Below are 19,785 nucleotides of genomic sequence, written 5' to 3'. Positions count from 1 at the left end.
CCACCGGACTCGGGACCACCGGACTCGGGACCACCGATACTGGGACCACCGGAACAATTACGGAGGGAACCTTTCTCCTCCTCCTGTGTTTCAGGACCACCGGAACTGGGACCACCGGACTCGGGACCACCGGAACTGGGACCACCGGAATGGTCACAGAGGAGGTCTTCCTTCTCCTCCTCCGTTTCCGGACCACCGGACCACCTCCTCCGATCTGATCACCGTCTGACATGGTGCTCTCCTCCTCCAAAGTCCTTTGAGCGCATCTGGAGAAATACTCAAATAGGGAAATGGAATTTCCCTTATCCTCCTCTGGAGAAAAAATCTCGCTCCGCTGAATCCACATATGGCTGGTTCGTTCTGTCACGGAACACTAAACGAGAGATGAGGATTCAAGTGCAGAGGAGATTTAATAAACAAACACAGACGAAGTACAAAAACTCAGAACTCAGGTATCCAACAGACAGGAACATCAAGGACAGGTAACTCGGACAACGAACCAGCACAGGACTACAAACACAGGGAGGCTAAATAGGGGAACAAACAAAGGAGGGAAACGAGAAGGACAGGTGGGACAAATTAACCAATAATTAGATAACAAGATGGGAGGGGCTAGACAATAGACAGGAGAGCACATGGCACAAAACAACAAACACCCATGTGCAGCACAAGACAGGACAGACATGTGACACAATCGTCTGATTTAAATGACTACACGTTATCTAGTTGCTTTAAGATATTCGTTAGTCTAATTATTCACAGCTCGAGCGCAAATGAACATAACCAGCACACTGACCAAAACTTCTAAACTTAATCAGAGTCACAGTCCTTTGGACCTTAAATTTCTTTGAATGTAACACTGTCATAGTACGTCGGACAAAACCACACTACGTCGGGTTTTATGTTATTTTCTTAAAACAACTTACTTAGCCACAGTACTTAAACTGTATTTAACAATAAAAACTGGCTTAAACAATATTTCTCCAATTTAAAACACTACCACTGTACGTCGGGCAAAACCACACTGCTTCGGGTTGTTGTTTTAAACTTTACAGAGTCACGGCGCGTCCGACTCACTAGTCTACACTATAACACACAATAGCTGTGAAATAATCCTGTGACCACACTGCGTCGGGTCTATTCAATTACTTTAGAATTTACTCAGAATTATTACAACTTCACAATCGTTTAGAAACGTACACATTTGTTTCAGTTACTTTAGAAACAACCAATCTAATATAACTCTGCCACCACACTACTTAGGGTTGATTCAATTACTTTAGAATCTTAACAGAATTATAACAGACGAACACCAAGTTTCAGTTACTTTAGAAACTTTACACTTAAGCACTTTGTTTCAAGTACTTTAGAAACAACAATTCCAATACAACTCTGCCACCACACTGCTTCGGGTTGATTCAGCTCCCTTAGATTCTTAAACAAAATTGTACGGAATAGGCTTAACAACTCCTCTTGCTAATACTGAATAAACCAAATTCTCTTCTGTCCTTAAAATTTTCCTTTCTAAATTTTTTTTAAACGAGGGGGTTCCCTGACAAAAAACAGCATAAATGAAAGAAAACAGCTTTTTCTTATCTATCCCCACTTTTTTTGTTGGAAATTCCTCGCTGGGTGGCTCGCCAATGTAAGAAAAATGATGTGGACGTCGAAGATCTCAAAAATGAAGTTTATTACAGCATAGCAGTGGCAAGGTACACAAAGCACCTTGGGTTCACCGGCGTCAGAATGAACCCAGAACATCCAAATCTTAAACCTTTGATCCTCTTCTTAATGTAAATGAAGTTGCTCTTGTTGCAACAGCTGTTGTCTGTATGTTAATGAAGTTGTGACACCCCATTGTCTGAGAAGGTTCTCCGTGTCCCACACCCATTCCCATTCTACAATTGACTACCATTTGTTCAGGATGTGATCAACCCAAATGGTGAAGAAACAATATAACTTGACTTTCTTTCATCTCTATGATAATTAAGCCATTTTGGGGATGAGCTCATTCTAAAATATAGTTTGGAGTGGAATCTGGGTCGAGGCAGACTAGAATTTCTAACAACAGAGTGGAGAGCACTTTAGGGACATAACCGTGCCTCGGTTTAAGAACGACCTTGGAGTAGTTCGGCCCAAATTCCAAGCAGGAAGCGCTCATAGATAGGGCTTGTAGATCACCCACTCGCTTGACTGAAGCAAGTGCCAGCAGAAAAGCAGTTTTGAGCGAGAGCGACTTCAGGTCCGCTGACCTTAGTGGCTTGAATGGGGGACCCTTCATGGCTTCCAGGATTTTGGAGAGGTCCCAGATAGGCACAGATGGGGGGCACGGAGGGTTTGACCTCCTAGCGCCCTTGAGAAAACGCACAATGAGGTTGTTTCTTCCCAGCAGTTTGTCAGCTATCGTAGCGTGAAACGCTGTTATGGCCGCCACATAGACTTTGAGCGTGGAGGGGGTGCGACCCGCGTCCAGTAGCTCTTGTAAAAATGTCCAAAAGCACACTATCCCCCAGCCGGAATATCTCCTTCCTGGGTATAGCGCGCCTCACAGAGCCCTGACCCCCTGGAAAGCGACCGACTGGTATCGGCCTGGCGTGAGATGTAATAAATGCTGTAATAAACTGTAACACACTCGGTACTTCACATGAATGAGGGTCTACGTTTTGTGAAGCGCACCAGCCAGAAAACACTGCCCATTTCTGAGCATACAGGCGCCTTGTTGAGGGCGCTTTCGCTTCCGAAACCTGGGAGATACCCGGGTACCCGTTGAGGGGCCATGCGTGGAGGGCCCATAAATCGGGACGGGGTGCGAAATCATTCCGTTCGCCTGTGTGAGGAGGTCTTTCCTCAGCGGAATCGGCCATGGGGTTGTTTCCAGCAGCTGTAACAGCTCTGGGTACCAAAACTGGGTTCTCCAGAGGGGGGCTATTAACAGCACTGCACATCTACACTCCCTGATTCTTTCGATGACCTGTGGTAGCATCGTGACAGGAGGGAATGCGTACAGAGGGCTGCTCGGCCAGTCACGGGTGAGCGCGTCCCTGTTCTTTCTAAAAAATATTTGTCTTCTGAGGCGAAGAGGTCGACCACAGACCAGAGACGGGCCTGCCCTCGCAAAGGTGGAGGCATCTGTCGAGATTGTTTTTCTCCTCGAGATCACACCCAATCTCACGCCAGGCCGATACCAGTCGGTCGCTTTCCAGGGGGTCAGGGCTCTGTGAGGCGCGCTATACCCAGGAAGGAGATATTCCGGCTGGGGGATAGTGTGCTTTTGGACAAATTTATCCTGAGGCCCAGGCATTCTAAGTGGTTGAGGAGCCAGGCTCTGTGAGTTGTTAATAGCTCATCCGATTGGGCTATGATGAGCCAACACTCGCACTCCCCACTGTCTCAGGGGGACGAGTGCCGCTGTATTGTATGGAACACTTTGTGAAGGTACGGGGTGCTAGAGAGAGGCCGAATGGTAGTACTGTGTACTGATAAGCCTGTCCTTCGAATGCGAACCTCGGGAATGGTCTGTGATGGGGTGCTATTTGGAATAGGCGTCCTTCAGATCTACTGAGAAAAACCAATCTCCCGGGCGAATATGCGCGAGAATTTGTTTGGTTGTCAACATCTTGAACGGATGCGTCATAAGCGCTTTGTTCAGGTGTCTGAGATCTAGGATGGGTCTGAGACCACCATCCTTTTTGGGGACGAGGAAGTAGCGGCTGTAAAAGCCTGACTCGCTCTGTGACATAGGAACTGCCACGCGTGAGCTGGGACCCGTGGTTTTAGCCAGCACTGAAGAGGACGCATTCGCAGCAGCCCTAGCTGGAGAACTATTCTACATCAACATGTCCATATGGAGTACTACGTCAACATGTTCACATGCCAAATGCTAATGCTAACGCAAATCATGGGACGCTACATGTTAATGTTAACAAAGCCATGAGAACGCTACATGCTAATGCTAATAAAGCCATGGGAATGCTACATGCTAATAAAGTCATGGGAACGCTACATGCTAATGCTAATAAAGACATGGGAACACTACAGGCTATGGCTATTAAAGCCATGGGGACGTTACATGCTAATAAAGGAATGGGGAAAGTTACATGCTAATGCTAATAAAGCCATGATACCTTTTAGATGTGTCATTTAACGCGAGGGCCAGATCCAGGACAGAACCGGGTAAAGGTGTCCAGGTTAAGGTGTTTGGACAGCTCTTTCTTACTGATTCGTTCAGGTCTGCTGGGCTGTTCTTGATATTCGTCTCCTTTATGTACCTGTTAATCATGTTCGAGTGTTACTTCATAATACATTTTGATGACTGTTATATACACTACCGGAATAATTCATATAATGTTTTTGAAATAAGTCTCTATTATAAACATCTTCACTTGTAGTTTTGATCAATTTAATGCGCCCTTGCTGTATTCAAGTATTGATGTCAGACATCACACTACATGCATAAAATAGCTTGTGAATGTTGTTTCGTGATAACTAATGATGTTTTTCATTAAAAATGAAAATGCATTCTTGCATACAGTAGCTATCTAGAAGGTTTTGTGATGAGAGATGCGTTAATATCCACCTGTCAGAAGGGTGAGCTTCAGTGAAGTATCCAGCGAACGGGCAGTAGATCTTGGGCTGCAGGGATTTCACCAACTGAGTCTTATAGTTTAGCAGTTTCTTCCTCTCATTCTTGATGAAATCCGCCTTCCAGCTTTCTGTCAAAGTCAGAAAATTTGAATTAGAATGCAGAGTTGCCTTAATGCACATTTTTGAAGACTTCAGATATAAAAAGATGGCGCATTCATTACTATAAATGAGAGAAAGTGCAACAAACAATATGGTAATATTCTTCTAAATACTTCTAAATAAAAGAGCCAATCGCCAATTGGTAAAGTCTTGATTAAAAATGATCTTTTAATCTCAACAGACTCTGGAGTCTCTGCAATCCTTATGCTTTTAGATCTCACAGCAGCATTCGATACTGTCGACCACAGTGTTCTTATCTCTCTCTTAAAGAAGCATAACGTCAGTTTCCATTTTTATGCAGATGATTCACAGGTTTACTTGCCTATAAAAAGTAAGGGTGATAATTCCCTAAAAAGGCTATGTGGTAGATTTTTCCCTAGACCTAACTACTTCCTGTAATATTTATACTCTAGCGCGTCTACACATCGACGTCGGCTGGGTGCTAATACTTGTTCCCCTAACTAGTGACAAACAGACTTCAGCAAATGTCCTTTAAATGCTTTAATCACGGCTGGGGGATCTCAGAGCAGTTCTCCAGAGCATCTCCCAAGAAGAAGCAAGGCCGGAAGATCTCAGACAAATTCCATTGAGAATCCCACCAGCTAACACGAATACAACAGTTTTTACAGAATAGGGAGGTATGGCAAAATTATATGAATTTGATTGGTTCTTCATATGCAAACCCTTCTGTTACTAGCCAAAGCAAACTTTGTTTTAATGATTACTTCATTGTTAATCACAAGGTTCTAACCTAGTTTAATTTCCCATATTTGTTATTTTTACACACACACAACCAAAGTCAAAGGGGTGTGGCAACACAACATTCAAAAACACAGGACAGAACGTTTTAGTACATTGTGTTTCAAAGTGTTAGTTTTATTAGGCCTAAAAAGGGAAGTAAGGTTAGATGTTAGAGTTAATATTAGTTTGATATACAGTTTACTATTTTATTAATTAAAAATCCACCACAACTATTAGATTGTTTTTATGACATCAAAGCCTGGATGGCTTTAAACTTTTTACATTTTAATTAAAGTAAAACCGAAGTCATGATATTTAGACCCAGCAGTTCTACTGGTGCCTCCCAGTTGGACCTGGGTCCCCTGACACCCTATGTCAAGTCCATGGTAACTAACCTTGGTGTTAAGATGGATAGTGATTTTCAACTAGAGAAGCAGATAAATTCCGTTGTAAAAGCTAGTTTCTTTCAACTTAGGCTGCTTACCAAACTGAAGCCATTTTTATCTTTCACTGATTTTGAGAGGGTTATTCATGCTTGTATGACAACTCGCCTGGATTATTGTAATGCTTTATATGTAGGTATTAACCAGGCCTCCCTCTCCAGATTACAAATGGTTCAAAATGCTGCCGCTCGACTCCTGACCGGAACTCGTAAACGAGATCACATTACGCCTGTTCTTGCTTCCCTTCATTGGCTACCGGTTTGCTTTAGAATACATTTTAAGATTCTGTTGTTTGTTTTTAAATCTCTTTATGGTCAAGCCCCAGCTTATACCTCTGAACTACTGAAGCCGCACGCTCCTCTGAGATCATTAAGGTCTGCTGACCAGCTACTCTTTGTCCCTAGAACGTGGCTCAAAAATAGGGGAGATCGAGCATTTTCAGTCGTGGCCCCAAGGCTGTGGAATGATTTGCCTTTACGTGTCAGATTGGCCCCCAGCCTTCACATTTTTAAATCACGACTTAAAACTCATTTTTATTCATTGGCCTTTAAACCTGCTTGAGAGTTGTATTTCTGCATTTTTATTTTCTAGTTTGTCCCTTGTTTTAAATGTTAGGTTTTTTTGTTACTGATGTGTTTATAATCTGTCCGAAATCATGTCAATGTCCAGCGCTTTGGTCAACCTTGGTTGTTTTAAATGTGCTTTACAAATAAAGTTGGATTGGAAAGTCATCGCATCACTGCAGCCTGCCGTTAGAAAGCTCCAGTTGCTATAAAAACGGTCAGTGTTTTGAGAAGCGTGCTTATGATTGCACATGTGCATTGGCTGGTCTAGTGGAGACCAGCCACTCCACTTAAAATATGCATTTTTTTGTCATGATTTGAGCATTTAGAAACAAAATGGCATGAGACAGATGTTGTCAGATTGAATTGGTGATTTCAAATATATGAAATTACGAAATGTATTCGTAATTTGGAAAAGTTACTGTTTCCCCAAAGAGAGATAGGAGCTGTACTTGCATGACTGAAATAGCGTTTCAAAGATGGCCGCCGAGTGAAATGGCTCGCCCTAAAGGGACTTTGGTGTGTAACTCACCAGTGTACTTGCCGCCGTGGAAGGTCATGGGGAAACCGGAGGCGCCGCCAGCGAAGTCGCTCATCATCACGTCAACACCGTGAGGAAGACGTCCATTGTTTGGTCTGGTGCAGTCCACCGTATTCAGGATCATGTGACCTTGGAAGGTGTTTTTTAGAGTTTATCCAACCTATTAGCAATGTTGTGCATTTCTGAGGGGCTTTAGCCGCTTTATTAAGGAGAAATACTATCTGTTGAAGATAATCTGTTTGTAGGTGATTCATCATTTTTATTTACATGAAACAATTTCAACATTATCTTTACATATTTATGCAGGGTGACACTTTCACACCCTTGAACGGAAGAAACTGTTGGTGGTTTATCTACACTTGAACTTTTCCCTAATGACAGTTTTTATGCATGTTGACTTCATGTGACCTGTGTGTACTTTACATTACATGGTATAGATAAAGGGAGAAGAATACAACCGAAACTCTTTATATGACCTCGCTCTGTTCGTCTCATATTATTCTTATAGTTAATTTGTTACTTATTTTTCATACTTAAGATAATTAGTAACATATAAGCTCTTCCTCAAACATAGGAAGAACATATAATGGTCACATCAAGTCAACACAATTGTTTCAAAGCAGCTTTACAGGGATAAACATGAAAAATCAGTCTGAATGAGCAGCAAAATACCTTTATACTCCACGATCAAGCAGGTGTCCATCTCAGGATGAACTCCGTCCATCAGAATCATAAATCTCAGGTGATCATCGACCTTTCAAATGATTCAAAAGCCGAGATCAGAAAAAGTAGAACACGTGAAAAAGAGCAAAAGGGAAAAAAAGCCCACCGTATCACTTACATTCTGCCATACACCGAACGGCACCACGTTGATGTTTGTTAAATTCACTCCACTTTTCTCCAGATACCTGCAACAAAACACAAACAAACTGTTTATCTGCAAGTCAGATGGTCTCTGGATCAGCAGGGTTTCCCAAACAGGAGTTGATTAAAAACTAAGGTCACACTTTAGTTTAGGGTCCAATTCTCACTATTAACTACGACTTTTGCCTCAATAAACGCCTAATTACTGCTTAGTAATAGTTCGGTAGTTGTTAACTTTAGGTATTGGGTGGATTAAGGGATGAAGAATATGGTCATTCAGAATAAGGCATATAATATGTGCTTTATAAGTACTAATAAACAGCCTAATATGTGCTTTATAAGTACTAATAAACAGCCAATATAATATGCATGCTAATAAGCAACTAGTTCATAGAGAGAATTGGACCCTAATCTAAAGTGTTACCAAAATTAATAGTTAAATCATAAAAATGTTAAATTGAAAACCTCTGAACTGTCACGTTTGAACATAGATCGGTTCTTAAAGGGATAGTGCTTTGTTTGTGCAAAAAAAAAGTATTTACCACTTTATTTGCAAAATATGAATCTCCAACGCGGGTTCACTAGAGCACCACGATGTATGCATGTTGTGTTGACGTGAGGGCGGACGTTGAACATTAACATATTGTAAATAAAGTGGTAAATTATGTTTTTTACGCAAACAAAGCACTCGCGTCGCTTCATAAAATTGAGGTTAAACCACTGGAGTCACATGAATTACTTTGTCTTTATTATCTTTCTGGGGCTTGAAACTGGTAGTTGCGTAGCTGTCAATGGAGGGACAGAAAGCTTTCAGATTTCATCAAAAAGATCTTCATTTGTGTTTCGAAGATGAACGAAAGTCTTGAGGGTGAGTAATTAATGACAGAATTTTCATTTTTGGGTGAACTATCCCATTAAATGGTTGTAATTCATGAATGCTTTGGTCTCTTTCTAAAGCAGAATCTCAGCAGATTACTGCAGTGAAAGTACTTCAAAAAATACAAGTGTAAAAAGTTATAGAAGTAATATATTTTGTCTTATTTATTATAATAAGAGTTAAATCATAAAAATATAAAACATTATTTTTGTTACAGGTGAGTGGCTGCAATGAAGCGCAGGACTACAATAATACAATAATTACAAATCAGAGGAGAGCGGAAACACAACCACAGACAATAAACATAAACAAGACTGAACAAAGAGCTGAATTAACCGAAGGCTTAAATGCACAGACTAAGTAATCAACAGAAAGCAGAACAGGTGCGCAAATTAGGAACTATAGAAACTAATAAGCACAGGGAACTCAGAACCAAAACACAAAGAAACTAGAAGTATGCAAATGTGCTGTTAAAATGCTAAAGAAATAGTAACTTAAAATATCAGATGCTACTTCAAGAAAATATTTTAGTTCAAAGGGGTTTAGCTGATGAAAATTTATGTTTGTCATTTTTATGCTTCAAAAGTATTAGCTGCAATTAAAATGACTCTTAAAAATAAAGATTCGAAAAGGGGTCTTTTGCCATAAAATAACCTTTCAGTGAATAGTTCTTAAAAGAACCATTTTCCACCATTAAAGAACTTTTTGTGGAATGGAAAAATTCCATTGATGTTAAAGATTCTTCTTGGAACCATCAATGTTTATTTTTAAAAGTGTATGAAGTCGATCAGTCTCACCAGAACACCGGCCGTGAAGTGTCTCCGACATAAATGGGAATATCTGGACGCTTTTTGGAAAGACGTCGCAAAGTTGGGTAGCTGATAGATGCAAAGTTAGATTTTAAATGTTTGTTTTTTTGCATAATATAATATAATTTAATATAAGGAATATGTGCAGTTGAAGTGTTGTGGTTGATCAGACTGTAACCTCAGGTGATCTGAATGCATGTGGCTGATGTAAATGAGATCTGCCCGACTGAGTCTGTCCATGGCATCAGACGGAGGTTCATGAATGAGCCACCAGCCTCTCGCAAACGCTGGTCCAGTGAGCCACGGGTCAAACATCATCGTCTTGTTCCCCGCTTTAAGCTCCATACACGCGTGCGTGATGTACGTCAGCTGAAACAAACACACACACAGAGTATTTATGGAATGTGTTTCATGTCAACAATGTAGTAAAACATGTTACCAAATGGCCAAATAATGCTGAACACATGCTAACAAGATAAAACTTGCTAGCATTGTGATGAAACAGTTTGTCACGGCGAACTTCACTTCCAATTTAAAATAGCTGTTTTCTATTGTAATTGTAAAATGGAATTTATTCCTGTGATCAAAGCTGAATTTTCAGCATCATTACTCCAGTCTTCAGTGTCACATGATTCTGCAGAAATCATTTTAATATGATGATTTGATGATCAAGAAACATTTCTGATTATTATCAATGTTGAAAACAGTAGTGCTCCTTCATATTTTTGTGGAAATTATGACTTTTTTTTTTCAGGATTCATGATGAATAGAAGGTTAGAAAAAAAAAAACAGTGTTTATAGAAATTTTGTAACGTTATAAATGTCTTTACTGACACTTTTGTCAATTTAATGCACCCAAGCTGAATAGCAGTAGCCTATATTAATTTCTTTCAAAACCCCAAAATTGTGAATGCTATCAGCATGAGTATCAGCTGCATAGTGCGATTTACTCCACTTTTTTCCTTTGGCATTTATTTACTTTTCGTTATTTTGTTATATTTGAGAATACTACAGGTTGCTAGCAAACGGTCACACGCAGGTTGAAGCAGGGAAGGATGCAGGATCTAATTTGCAGTAGTGATGATGGGTCATTCATGAACGGATGATCCGTTCATTGCGTCTGTCACGTGACAAATGAACGAAAGACTCGGAAGGCAGTGGCGGAGCCAGGATTTTTTCATAGGGGTGGCCAGGCAAGGGCCAGCAACCAGTCTGGGGTGGCACAGAAATATTAATTATTTTATCATAAAAAATTATTTATGCATTGGACCGTTTTAGTGTCTACACAACTGAATAAAGTTAATTTGTACTTAATTGTAATTGAGATAGTGAATTAGGAATCATGGAATACTGAGTGAATTTTATATTTTTGTATTATTACCCACCACCTCATATTAAAATGAATTAAATAGTAATAAAAGGGCACGCACTATAGCTAAAGTTCAACTTGCTCAGTTAGCTTGGTTCTGGTTCTCAAAATCTCCAATAGCTTGTTCTATTGTTGCATCTTAATGGATGAGATAACATGCAGATAAATACTGTAGTCCAAAGATTATTCAACCTTCAACCAATTCTGAGTTTGTCAAAAAAAAGTTTAACTTTCTATATTAGTTGTCAAAATAAATAATTGCAACAGTTCTATCATACCTAAATTAAAAAGGAAAACAAAAGTTCTCTTTTGAATCCCCATGTGCAAGAATGTGAACAAGGCGGAAGTCAACAGCACATAATGTAAAATGTTATGTTTTTCATAATGTAATGTTGCCAGAATGTAAAAGTAGTTATTTAATGGATTTAAAAATTATCCATTTTTGTTTGTCCTTTACAAATTAACGCAAAATGAATGCCTATCGTCTAGTAGGCCTACAAATGCACAGTGCTCACATTTATTTGGGACATTAAAACATTACATATCAGTTTGTGCCTTATATTGTGATCTCACATAGCAGAATATTTTAATCCAGACACATGTGACGCATAACAAATACATGCATGCAGTTTTGACAGCTTTAATCGCCTTTTTGATTCTTACATGAGTTAATTGACGACAGAACTACGGCTACAGCACACCACATGTGCGTACCGCAAGCACAGTACAACAGCCGTCAGCCGTATGACAGAAAAGTTAGTTTTGCTGACATTTAGATTTAGTTTTGCTGACAAGATAGCCGACTGAATAAGGACAACGCCATTTTCTCAGCATCTGACAGAAGTGTCACAAGCTTTCACCCACATCTTCTAAAATAAAAGTAGCTTCAGAAAAAAAGAGAATTACATTTGTTGTTGACTGCACACTATTCGACTTCCTCAAAACGGTCTTGCAACCCACCAGTTGAGATAGATTAACTCTATATTTACTATGTGCATATCACTGTCTGATGTTCTGCTGAAGCTCATTCGGCACTTGCTCATTTCCGCACTCGTTTGACTTGCGCCTGGCGCTGAGGTGAAATTGGAGTGTGCATCTGAAAAGTCTCATGTTTTTTTGTGGTCTTAAAGAGACGGTTCAGCGTTTTAAGAAACGCAATTTTTGTCAATAAAAAAAGAGACAGAAACAGCAGTTGTAAGAGGGGTGGCCAAGCTTAGACCAAGGGTGGCCACGGCCACCCCTGGCCACCCCCTAGCTCCGCCAGTGTCGGAAGGTAAAGTAATTTATGTTCCATGTAAATTATTTTTAACTGCATTATAATGATTTCTTAATTCAGAATATAATCAGGATTGCGTTGGTGGATGTGTTCGGGGAATTTGGCTGTTAAAAGTACAACATTTAAAGCCACTTGAATGAACGAAATGACTCGAAAAAAGAGAGTCAGTAAAATTATCCGAAATTCCCATCATTAATTTGCAGCAGTGTTTTATTTGAACAAACTCAGGGATAACAGAACAACCTACGATACGCAACGGATGACAGACTACTGACAGAACTAAACACAAGACAAGACACCGCTGACAAGACCAACGAGATGAATCACGTGAGGAAACTAACGAGGTGACAGGTGAAAGTATTCAAACAATGAACATAAACCAGACAGAACCCTAACCGTGATACAAACTTGTAAATATGTGTATACAAACTTACTGACGCCTCTTGTAGAACTCAGGGGCCTGTACCATGAAGGTAGCTGAACAAACTTGGGGTTACAGGATTAGTTTTGAGTTGACAAAACCAAACCGATGCAATCAGGCTTTATTGGTACCATGATGCAGCTCATCAACTTTCTCTGTCAACTCAGGCTTTACGCACGCGTGCACATAAAAGAGTGACGTCGACACTGAACAACCAATCGCGGGTAGAGTGAGAGCGATATATATTTCCGCGGAGGAGCAAGAGATAATCATTCAGTATTACGATGAATTTAAATATGTATTTCAAGCTCGAAACAATACGGTCTCTCAGTTAGAAAGTGACCCACATACGACACCTCAGACACCCGAAAACGGCACTTGTCAGGGTTAAGCTTAAGGTTTACGGCACGTATTCTGTCCATGCTCTTCTCTTGTGCTGCCCCAGACGAGGATGTCGTCAACGACGATCGCACATGGTTGTCCTTCAAAGAGCTGCTCCATACATCTTTGGAAGACTTCACTACCCGTGGATATCCCATAGGGCATGCGCAGGAAGGCATATCGGCCCACTGGGGTCATGAAGGTTGTCAGCTTTGATGATTCCTCACTGAGTGGCACCTGCCAGAACCCACACTTAGCATCAAGGATGCTGAACACCTTGGCTCCTGGCATGTCAGCGATCACCTGTTCCACTGTTTTCATGGGATGATGTGGCCTGAGGAGGGCCTTGTTGAGGTGGACAGGGTCAATACACGTCTTTTTTACGTGCAGCTACCATAGACGAGACCCACTCAGTGGGCTCCTGAACTGACTTAATGACACCCAGTTCAGTCATTCTGTTGAGTTCATTGATAATTTTGTCCTTCATTGCCAATGGCACTCGTCTGGGAGCACATATTGTAGGGTGCACAGAGGGGTCCAAGCGCATGTGATACATTACCGGTAGTTTGCCTATGGTGCTGCAGTCAAAGAGATCTTTATACTCTGTGAGCTCAGGGTCCCCTTGTTGGAGATCATGCACATTCGGGCCAAGTTGCACAAAGCCTAACTTGATGCTGTCTCTGAGGCCCAATAGAGGTTTTACATCATTGTCGACAACATGGAACTGTAGTGTCCCGCATGTGAAGTATACATTAGTGACACCTAGAGTCCTTATGATCTGACCGCCAAAGGCCACAAGGTTGACTACATGACTGTGGTCGACATAAGCGCATGGGTCGATGTGCTAGAGAACACCTCTGGACAGTACATTGCACCGGGCTCCAGTGTCAATCTTCACATCAAGTTGCTTCCCTGTGTTGGAAGTGTATAGGATGGTAAATATCTCTCCCTTATCAGCTGGCACCTCTACACTTTCACAGTAGAACAGATCTGCTGGTTCATATGCAATTTGTGCATCTAGTTCACTAATTCTATGTGTCTGTCCTCCTCTGCGTATCGTGTGGGGTGCTCTGTTTGACTGAGATGAACCTTGTTCTGATCTGTTCTGTAGATGCGTGTTTTGCTCGATCTGCAGCATTTAGAGAAGTGGTTACATTTCCCACACGCATTACAGCGCTTGTTGAAGGCTGGAAAGCTGCTGCGGTCAGATAAGTGCTGGCCACCACAGTTAGAACACGTAAAATATTGCACTGCACAAACTTCACTTTCCCTCTTTAGCTCTTTGGTACCTGCTCTTTTTTTATTTCTTTGTTTCCTTTTTCAGACTGCTCATGTAACATGCATATTTCAATAGCTGAGTTTAAAGTTTTGTTTGTTTGTTTTTTCAGCAGCTGTGTGCGGATGTTGTCATTGTGAATGCCACATACCAATCGATCTCTAATCAGTTCGTTGTGCAACGTGCCAAATTCGCATTTTCTGGCTAGTGCTTTTAACGTTGCAACGTAGGACTGGATTGTTTCGTGCGGCGTCTGGTTCGTTGTATTAAATGCATGTCTGTCCATAATTACATTCTTTACAGGCAGGCAGATTTCTTCAAATTTCTTTACCAGTACTTTTGAATCCTCTGGATCTTCCTCCTCCTCGAAAGTGAAAAGTGTCATATTTATCTTGGGCATAGGGACCAGCGAGGTTGAGAAATGTGTATGCTTGCACTTTTTCGGTTGCTGCTGAAAGACCGGCGTTGCTGTATATGCGCCATTCGCGCTTAAACTTAGTCCAATTGTCCGCGATGTTCTCGTCAAAGACGAGGGGGTCAATCTTGCGAAGTCCTTGTGCCATCGTCACTTTAGGCTAACTTCTGACTCCATGTAAATATGTGTATACAAACTTACTGACACCTCGTGTAGAACTCTTTATTATCAACATTCACATGTGTCTTATTTCCGCACCTGTGCTCTCTAACTTTTCCAGAGCTCCTACGTCATCTTCTATGTCATCAACATAATCTACAAAACTTAATTTTGAAAGATAATTTTGACTGATCCTTTGGCAAATAAAAGCTACAGAATATATAGAAGTTTATTGAACTGGACACAGTGTTCTCTGGGTGTGGATGTGAGCAGACTTAGGCCTACAATAGGTTTATTTAACATGCAGTTTGAATTAGCACAGAAATTTAATAATCAAAATATTGCATAGTCTTCACTGTATGAATTAAGTATAAATGTATTCTTATTGAGGCTAAAGAAAAGTTATGCAGTCAAAAGCAGTGAGTTATTTTCTCTTTTTTTTATTCACATTGAAGCCCCGTTCACACCGCCAGCGACTTTGTCTCTGTAGTGTGAAGTAGCTTGTGGGCGTTCGTAGTGCTGTCGCTCTAATGTGACTGGTAGACTGCACGTCTGGCCATATCTATACAAAATACCATCACAAGTGATATATACAACTATATCATTTTAATTTGACTAGGAGTTAGGCTCAAAAGAAACAGTATGCTGTTGGGAGAGTGTTTTTATATTACCACAGCAGTGTTCAGTGGATTAAATCATTTAGCCTACTGGATTAACGATAGATCAATCAACAGATTAACTCATACTGTCATAAATTACTAAAACGTCATTCGAATTTTCTTGTCCCTATAGTCAACATAATGCAGGAGAAACTGTAAAATGCAGCAGTGCTAAACTCAGTGCTAGGCTCACTGAGACTGTCGTCAGTTTCTTTTCCATGCATCATTTTATTATATCCATGTATGTGGTTACAGTCAAATCATATAAAACAGTGAAATCGCCCTCGAACTCTTCTGTCTTGCCTGCACTCGAGACGGTGACGTGAGCTGAGCTCCACTGAAAGTCTTCTTTCCTATTGGTCGCTTCTCATTTGCATAAAGTTGAAATTTCTGAACTTTTGTTGCATGTCTTGCGTCGCTTGACACGCCCACATTCTATCGCCAACGGTCACTGTCGCTCGTGTCGCCGGAAGTCACCAGCGCTCCATTGAAATAAATGGGATCATGTCGCTTTGTCGCTGCGTGTCGCTGGCGGTGTGAACGGGGCTTAATGCAGCAGGTTTATTAGGCTGCTATCACTTTAAAGGGATAGTTCGTCGGCGCGCGTTCATGGAGATGAATGACGTCGTGACGTAGAGCGAACGTAGAGTTTTGTTTTGCTCTGCTCTCTGGCTGCGCTGTCACGCTCGTTCTACGTCACGACGCTTCCTACGGTACGTCCTACGTCATTTGCCAGCAACCATCTCCATGAACGCGCGCCGACCGCCACCGGAAGCCAGTTATTTTCGTTTATAAAGTTTTAAATATGTATATTTTTACGACAAAACCGCACGGATTACCCTCAGAAGGCCTTCGTTTATCCCCCTGGAGCCGGATGGATTATTTTTGTGAAGGATGCATGCACATTTTGCGACTTGAATCAGCTGGACCCCATTGCTTCACATTATAACCACTGAAAGGTCTAAGACATTTTCTAAAATAACTGAAAATGTGTTCGTCTGAAAAAAGATTGACATATGCATCTCGAACGGCTTGAGGGTGAGTAAATCATGGCTTAAATATCATTTTTGGGCGAACTATCACTTTAAGGCCAAACGCACGGATCCATTATACTGATTCAAAACCGAAATTAATGTTCTTCTGAACTTCTGAATGTTCTGGCCAGCGCGGATCATTAATGAGTGTGATTTACCGTGATCTCTCCGGCCTGTAGCTCTTGTGCTTCTCTCGGCTCTGCGGTCCAGGGGTCTGGAGGATTCAACTCAACCAGCTCTAAACTACCGTCAGTGTCTGACAGCACTGCCTCTACACACACACACACACACACACGCACGCACACACGCACACACGCACACACACACACACACACACACACACACACACACACACACACACACACACACACACACACACACACACACACACACAAACAAACAAACAAACAAACAAACAAACAAACAAACAAAACAAATGCAATAAGATGATAACAGTTCCCAACAGGAAACTTTATCAGAAATTTGACTAACGTTCTGGCAAGTTATGAACAAACATTCTTCCAGGAAGGCTAGAACATTCAGTCAGAGTGATCTGGTTTTCCACAATGTACTTAACATGCTATCACAAAAACCTTAATTACACATCGTTCATGGAAATGTTTATAGTGTGTCTATGTTGCTACTTGTTTCAGAACTATCAGAGAACATTCAAAAGAGTAATTTCCATAATGTTTGCAAAATTATAAAATGGAATGTTTCTTTAACGTTCGCATAACCAAGAAAAAGAGAACTTTCAGAAATAATGTTTTTATTACTTAATGGAAACGCTAGAAAAATGTTCTTAGAACATTCGCTTCCAACAAATATACAAATAATATACATCTATGTATATTTTATATGTGTGTGTATACAGTATATATATACACACCTATCAGTATTAAGTTGTTAAAAATTATTAGTGGGAATTAAAATGATATCAAATGTTTATAAACTCTTAAAAATAAAGGTTCCAAAGGGGGGTTTTCAAAGCGATGTCTTTAAAGAACCATTCAGTGAACAAAAGAACCTTTTCCTAAAAATCTCAAAGACCTTTTCCACTATAAAGACCCTTTTGTGGAATGGAAAGATTCCATTTCTCCAGTAGCAGTTTTAAATAATAATGATTTTACCGAGTTCATCTTGCATGAAGCTGTCTGGAGGGTTGACGTACTCCATGGTGGCCACGTTAAGTTTCCAGTAGTGTTTAGTGCAGCGCACTGTGCTGTTACACAAATACACAAGCACAGTGATTCCTTTTATATACTTCTACAGTGTTGAATTGTAAATCTTCCTGCACTATATTTGTGTCAGTGTTGGTTGCGGAAGAGATGAAACAGGATCTAAGCGCAGCAGTCTTTATTTAGAAATCAAAAGAATCAAAAAAAGAATCACAGGAACAGAACAACCAACTTAACATGACGTAGCTGACAATGAACTGAAAGAAACACAGGGTTTAAATAGACAGAAAACAAGAGAGGGCTAATTACACACCTGAACAGAACTGAACACAACAGAAACGGAGAGAACGGAGGCGAACTGAACTAAGATTATCAAAGAAATTCAGACGTGAACAGAAAAACAGGTTAAAAATAAACTCTCATGAATGCACAAACTCAACACGTATAACAATAATGCATTTATTTGATCAAAAAATAACAGTAAAATTGTGAATTATTATTACAATTTAAAGAATTGTTTTCTATTTTAGTATATTTTCAAATGTAATTTATTCCTGTGATAGCAAAGCCGAATTTTCAGCATCATTATGTTCCTTTCATAAACAATTATTGCACAAATAAACAATTATTTCACACCAGTTATTGCACAACAATTGTTGTTTGTCACAGTTATTGCACAAATTGATTTTTTCCCAGCAAATTCCTTCTTATGTGTTCTTCTTCTTCTTCTTATCTCTTATTATTTGTGTTTAAATGAGTTTAGGTTCACTCACCTGCCGTCCATGTCCTCCATGTCTTTAATGAAGAGTCCACCCTGGTGTTTGCACTGGTTTCGACACGCTCGTAGTTTGTCTTTGACTTTGTAAATGATGTAACATTTGCCATCCTCTGGGTTTTTCTTGAAGTTAATTCCCTCTTTCAGTGTCTGGACGTCCTCAGCCTGCAGTCGCAGGACCGTCTTTGAGACCTGAGATGTCATCGTGCTCCAGCTAGAGATGAGCGGTTCATCAGTTCATTGGCAGATCTTTTACAATAAGGTCTTAAGAAGTATTACAAGTTCAGATTCAGTTCCAAACTTATGTTCAGTTGCTGCCGTAAATGAAGTATAATCAACTAGACTTTCTTGTTCTGTTCTGAATAGGCCTGTTAATTTAAAGTATTGGTTGTGGAGTGAGGGGAACTAAAATAGCTATGTCTAGGCGGAGTTTGACATTCGAGCCAGGGGGGGCAAAAAAAATAAAAATAAAAAAATAATAATTTTAATTAATATTAAAATTTCAGTTTTATACAGTATTTTTACAGACTTTTCACGTTGTCTTCCAAAGTAAATGGTTCATTTACAATCTTGAGCATGCTTTAACACTTTATTGAAGGTGTTTGATGGTAATAAACTCGGAAAAATTTGTAAAATAACAGTGTTTCTCTGTAGAACTTTTAATGCGGTCACTTTATTGAAGGTGTTGGATAGTAATAATCTAGGAAAAATCCATAAAATAAGTGTTGTGCACTGTAAAAAAATAAATAAAAATTGTAAAATGGCTATCAAACAAAAACCATAAAATGATAGTAAAATATATTAATTCAAATGTAAAATAACAGTGTTTTTCTCTGAAACCTTTAATGAAGTGTGCATTGAGAGATAAAATGGCCTCATACTTTATTGACCTTTTTTCAGGTCAGAGCAACTGCCCCTCAAAATTCCTGTGCACGTCCCTGGTTCCTATCATTTCAATCTTTATTAAGCAGATATGTGGGTATAACGAACTACACGAGTCATTTTTGGTAACATTTGTACTTTTAAGAGTAGATTAAATGTGGGTACTTTATTTGAATTCGAGTAGCCTACATTACTAATAATAAAAAAAAAAAAGACACTCTCTTTACTTTATTTTAATGCAACATACACATTAAGAAATGTAGTTAATTCCAAGCGCGCGCTGTCTCTTTTGGAGCGATTCCCCATTCACAAATGAATCACTCTTTAGAGTCGATTCCGTTCAAAGACTTGATCTAACAATTTTGCAAAACTGTACATT

At 40.1% G+C, this 19,785-nt stretch overlaps 1 protein-coding gene across 3 annotated transcripts in view; it reads right to left on the bottom strand.

Moving 5' to 3' along the window:
- Nucleotides 1-19,785, bottom strand: part of LOC311080928 (cytidine monophosphate-N-acetylneuraminic acid hydroxylase-like) — a 40,150-nt gene that overhangs the window by 18,854 nt on the left and 1,511 nt on the right. Inside the window, exons 2-11 of one of the 3 annotated variants that reach the window (XM_084111173.1) lie at nucleotides 18,523-18,738; nucleotides 17,702-17,793; nucleotides 16,730-16,842; nucleotides 9,760-9,950; nucleotides 9,570-9,650; nucleotides 7,873-7,939; nucleotides 7,704-7,785; nucleotides 7,023-7,160; nucleotides 4,577-4,712; nucleotides 4,125-4,268 (exon numbers count right to left, since the gene is read on the bottom strand). In XM_084111173.1, coding sequence (XP_083967299.1) covers nucleotides 4,125-4,268; nucleotides 4,577-4,712; nucleotides 7,023-7,160; nucleotides 7,704-7,785; nucleotides 7,873-7,939; nucleotides 9,570-9,650; nucleotides 9,760-9,950; nucleotides 16,730-16,842; nucleotides 17,702-17,793; nucleotides 18,523-18,728 — 1,250 coding nt within the window. In that variant the 5' untranslated portion in view covers nucleotides 18,729-18,738. Of the gene's footprint in view, nucleotides 1-4,124; nucleotides 4,269-4,576; nucleotides 4,713-7,022; nucleotides 7,161-7,703; nucleotides 7,786-7,872; nucleotides 7,940-9,569; nucleotides 9,651-9,759; nucleotides 9,951-12,660; nucleotides 12,704-16,729; nucleotides 16,843-17,701; nucleotides 17,794-18,522; nucleotides 18,739-19,785 lie in introns of those variants that run through there. The other 2 variants (XM_084111175.1, XM_084111174.1) reach the window with 2 other exon arrangements.

Source organism: Abramis brama, assembly GCF_963993115.1.
Source record: "Abramis brama genome assembly, chromosome: 4".
Lineage (NCBI taxonomy): Eukaryota > Metazoa > Chordata > Actinopteri > Cypriniformes > Leuciscidae > Abramis > Abramis brama.
Note: the sequence above shows the minus strand (reverse complement) of the source record. Positions and strands in the feature narration are given on the sequence as shown.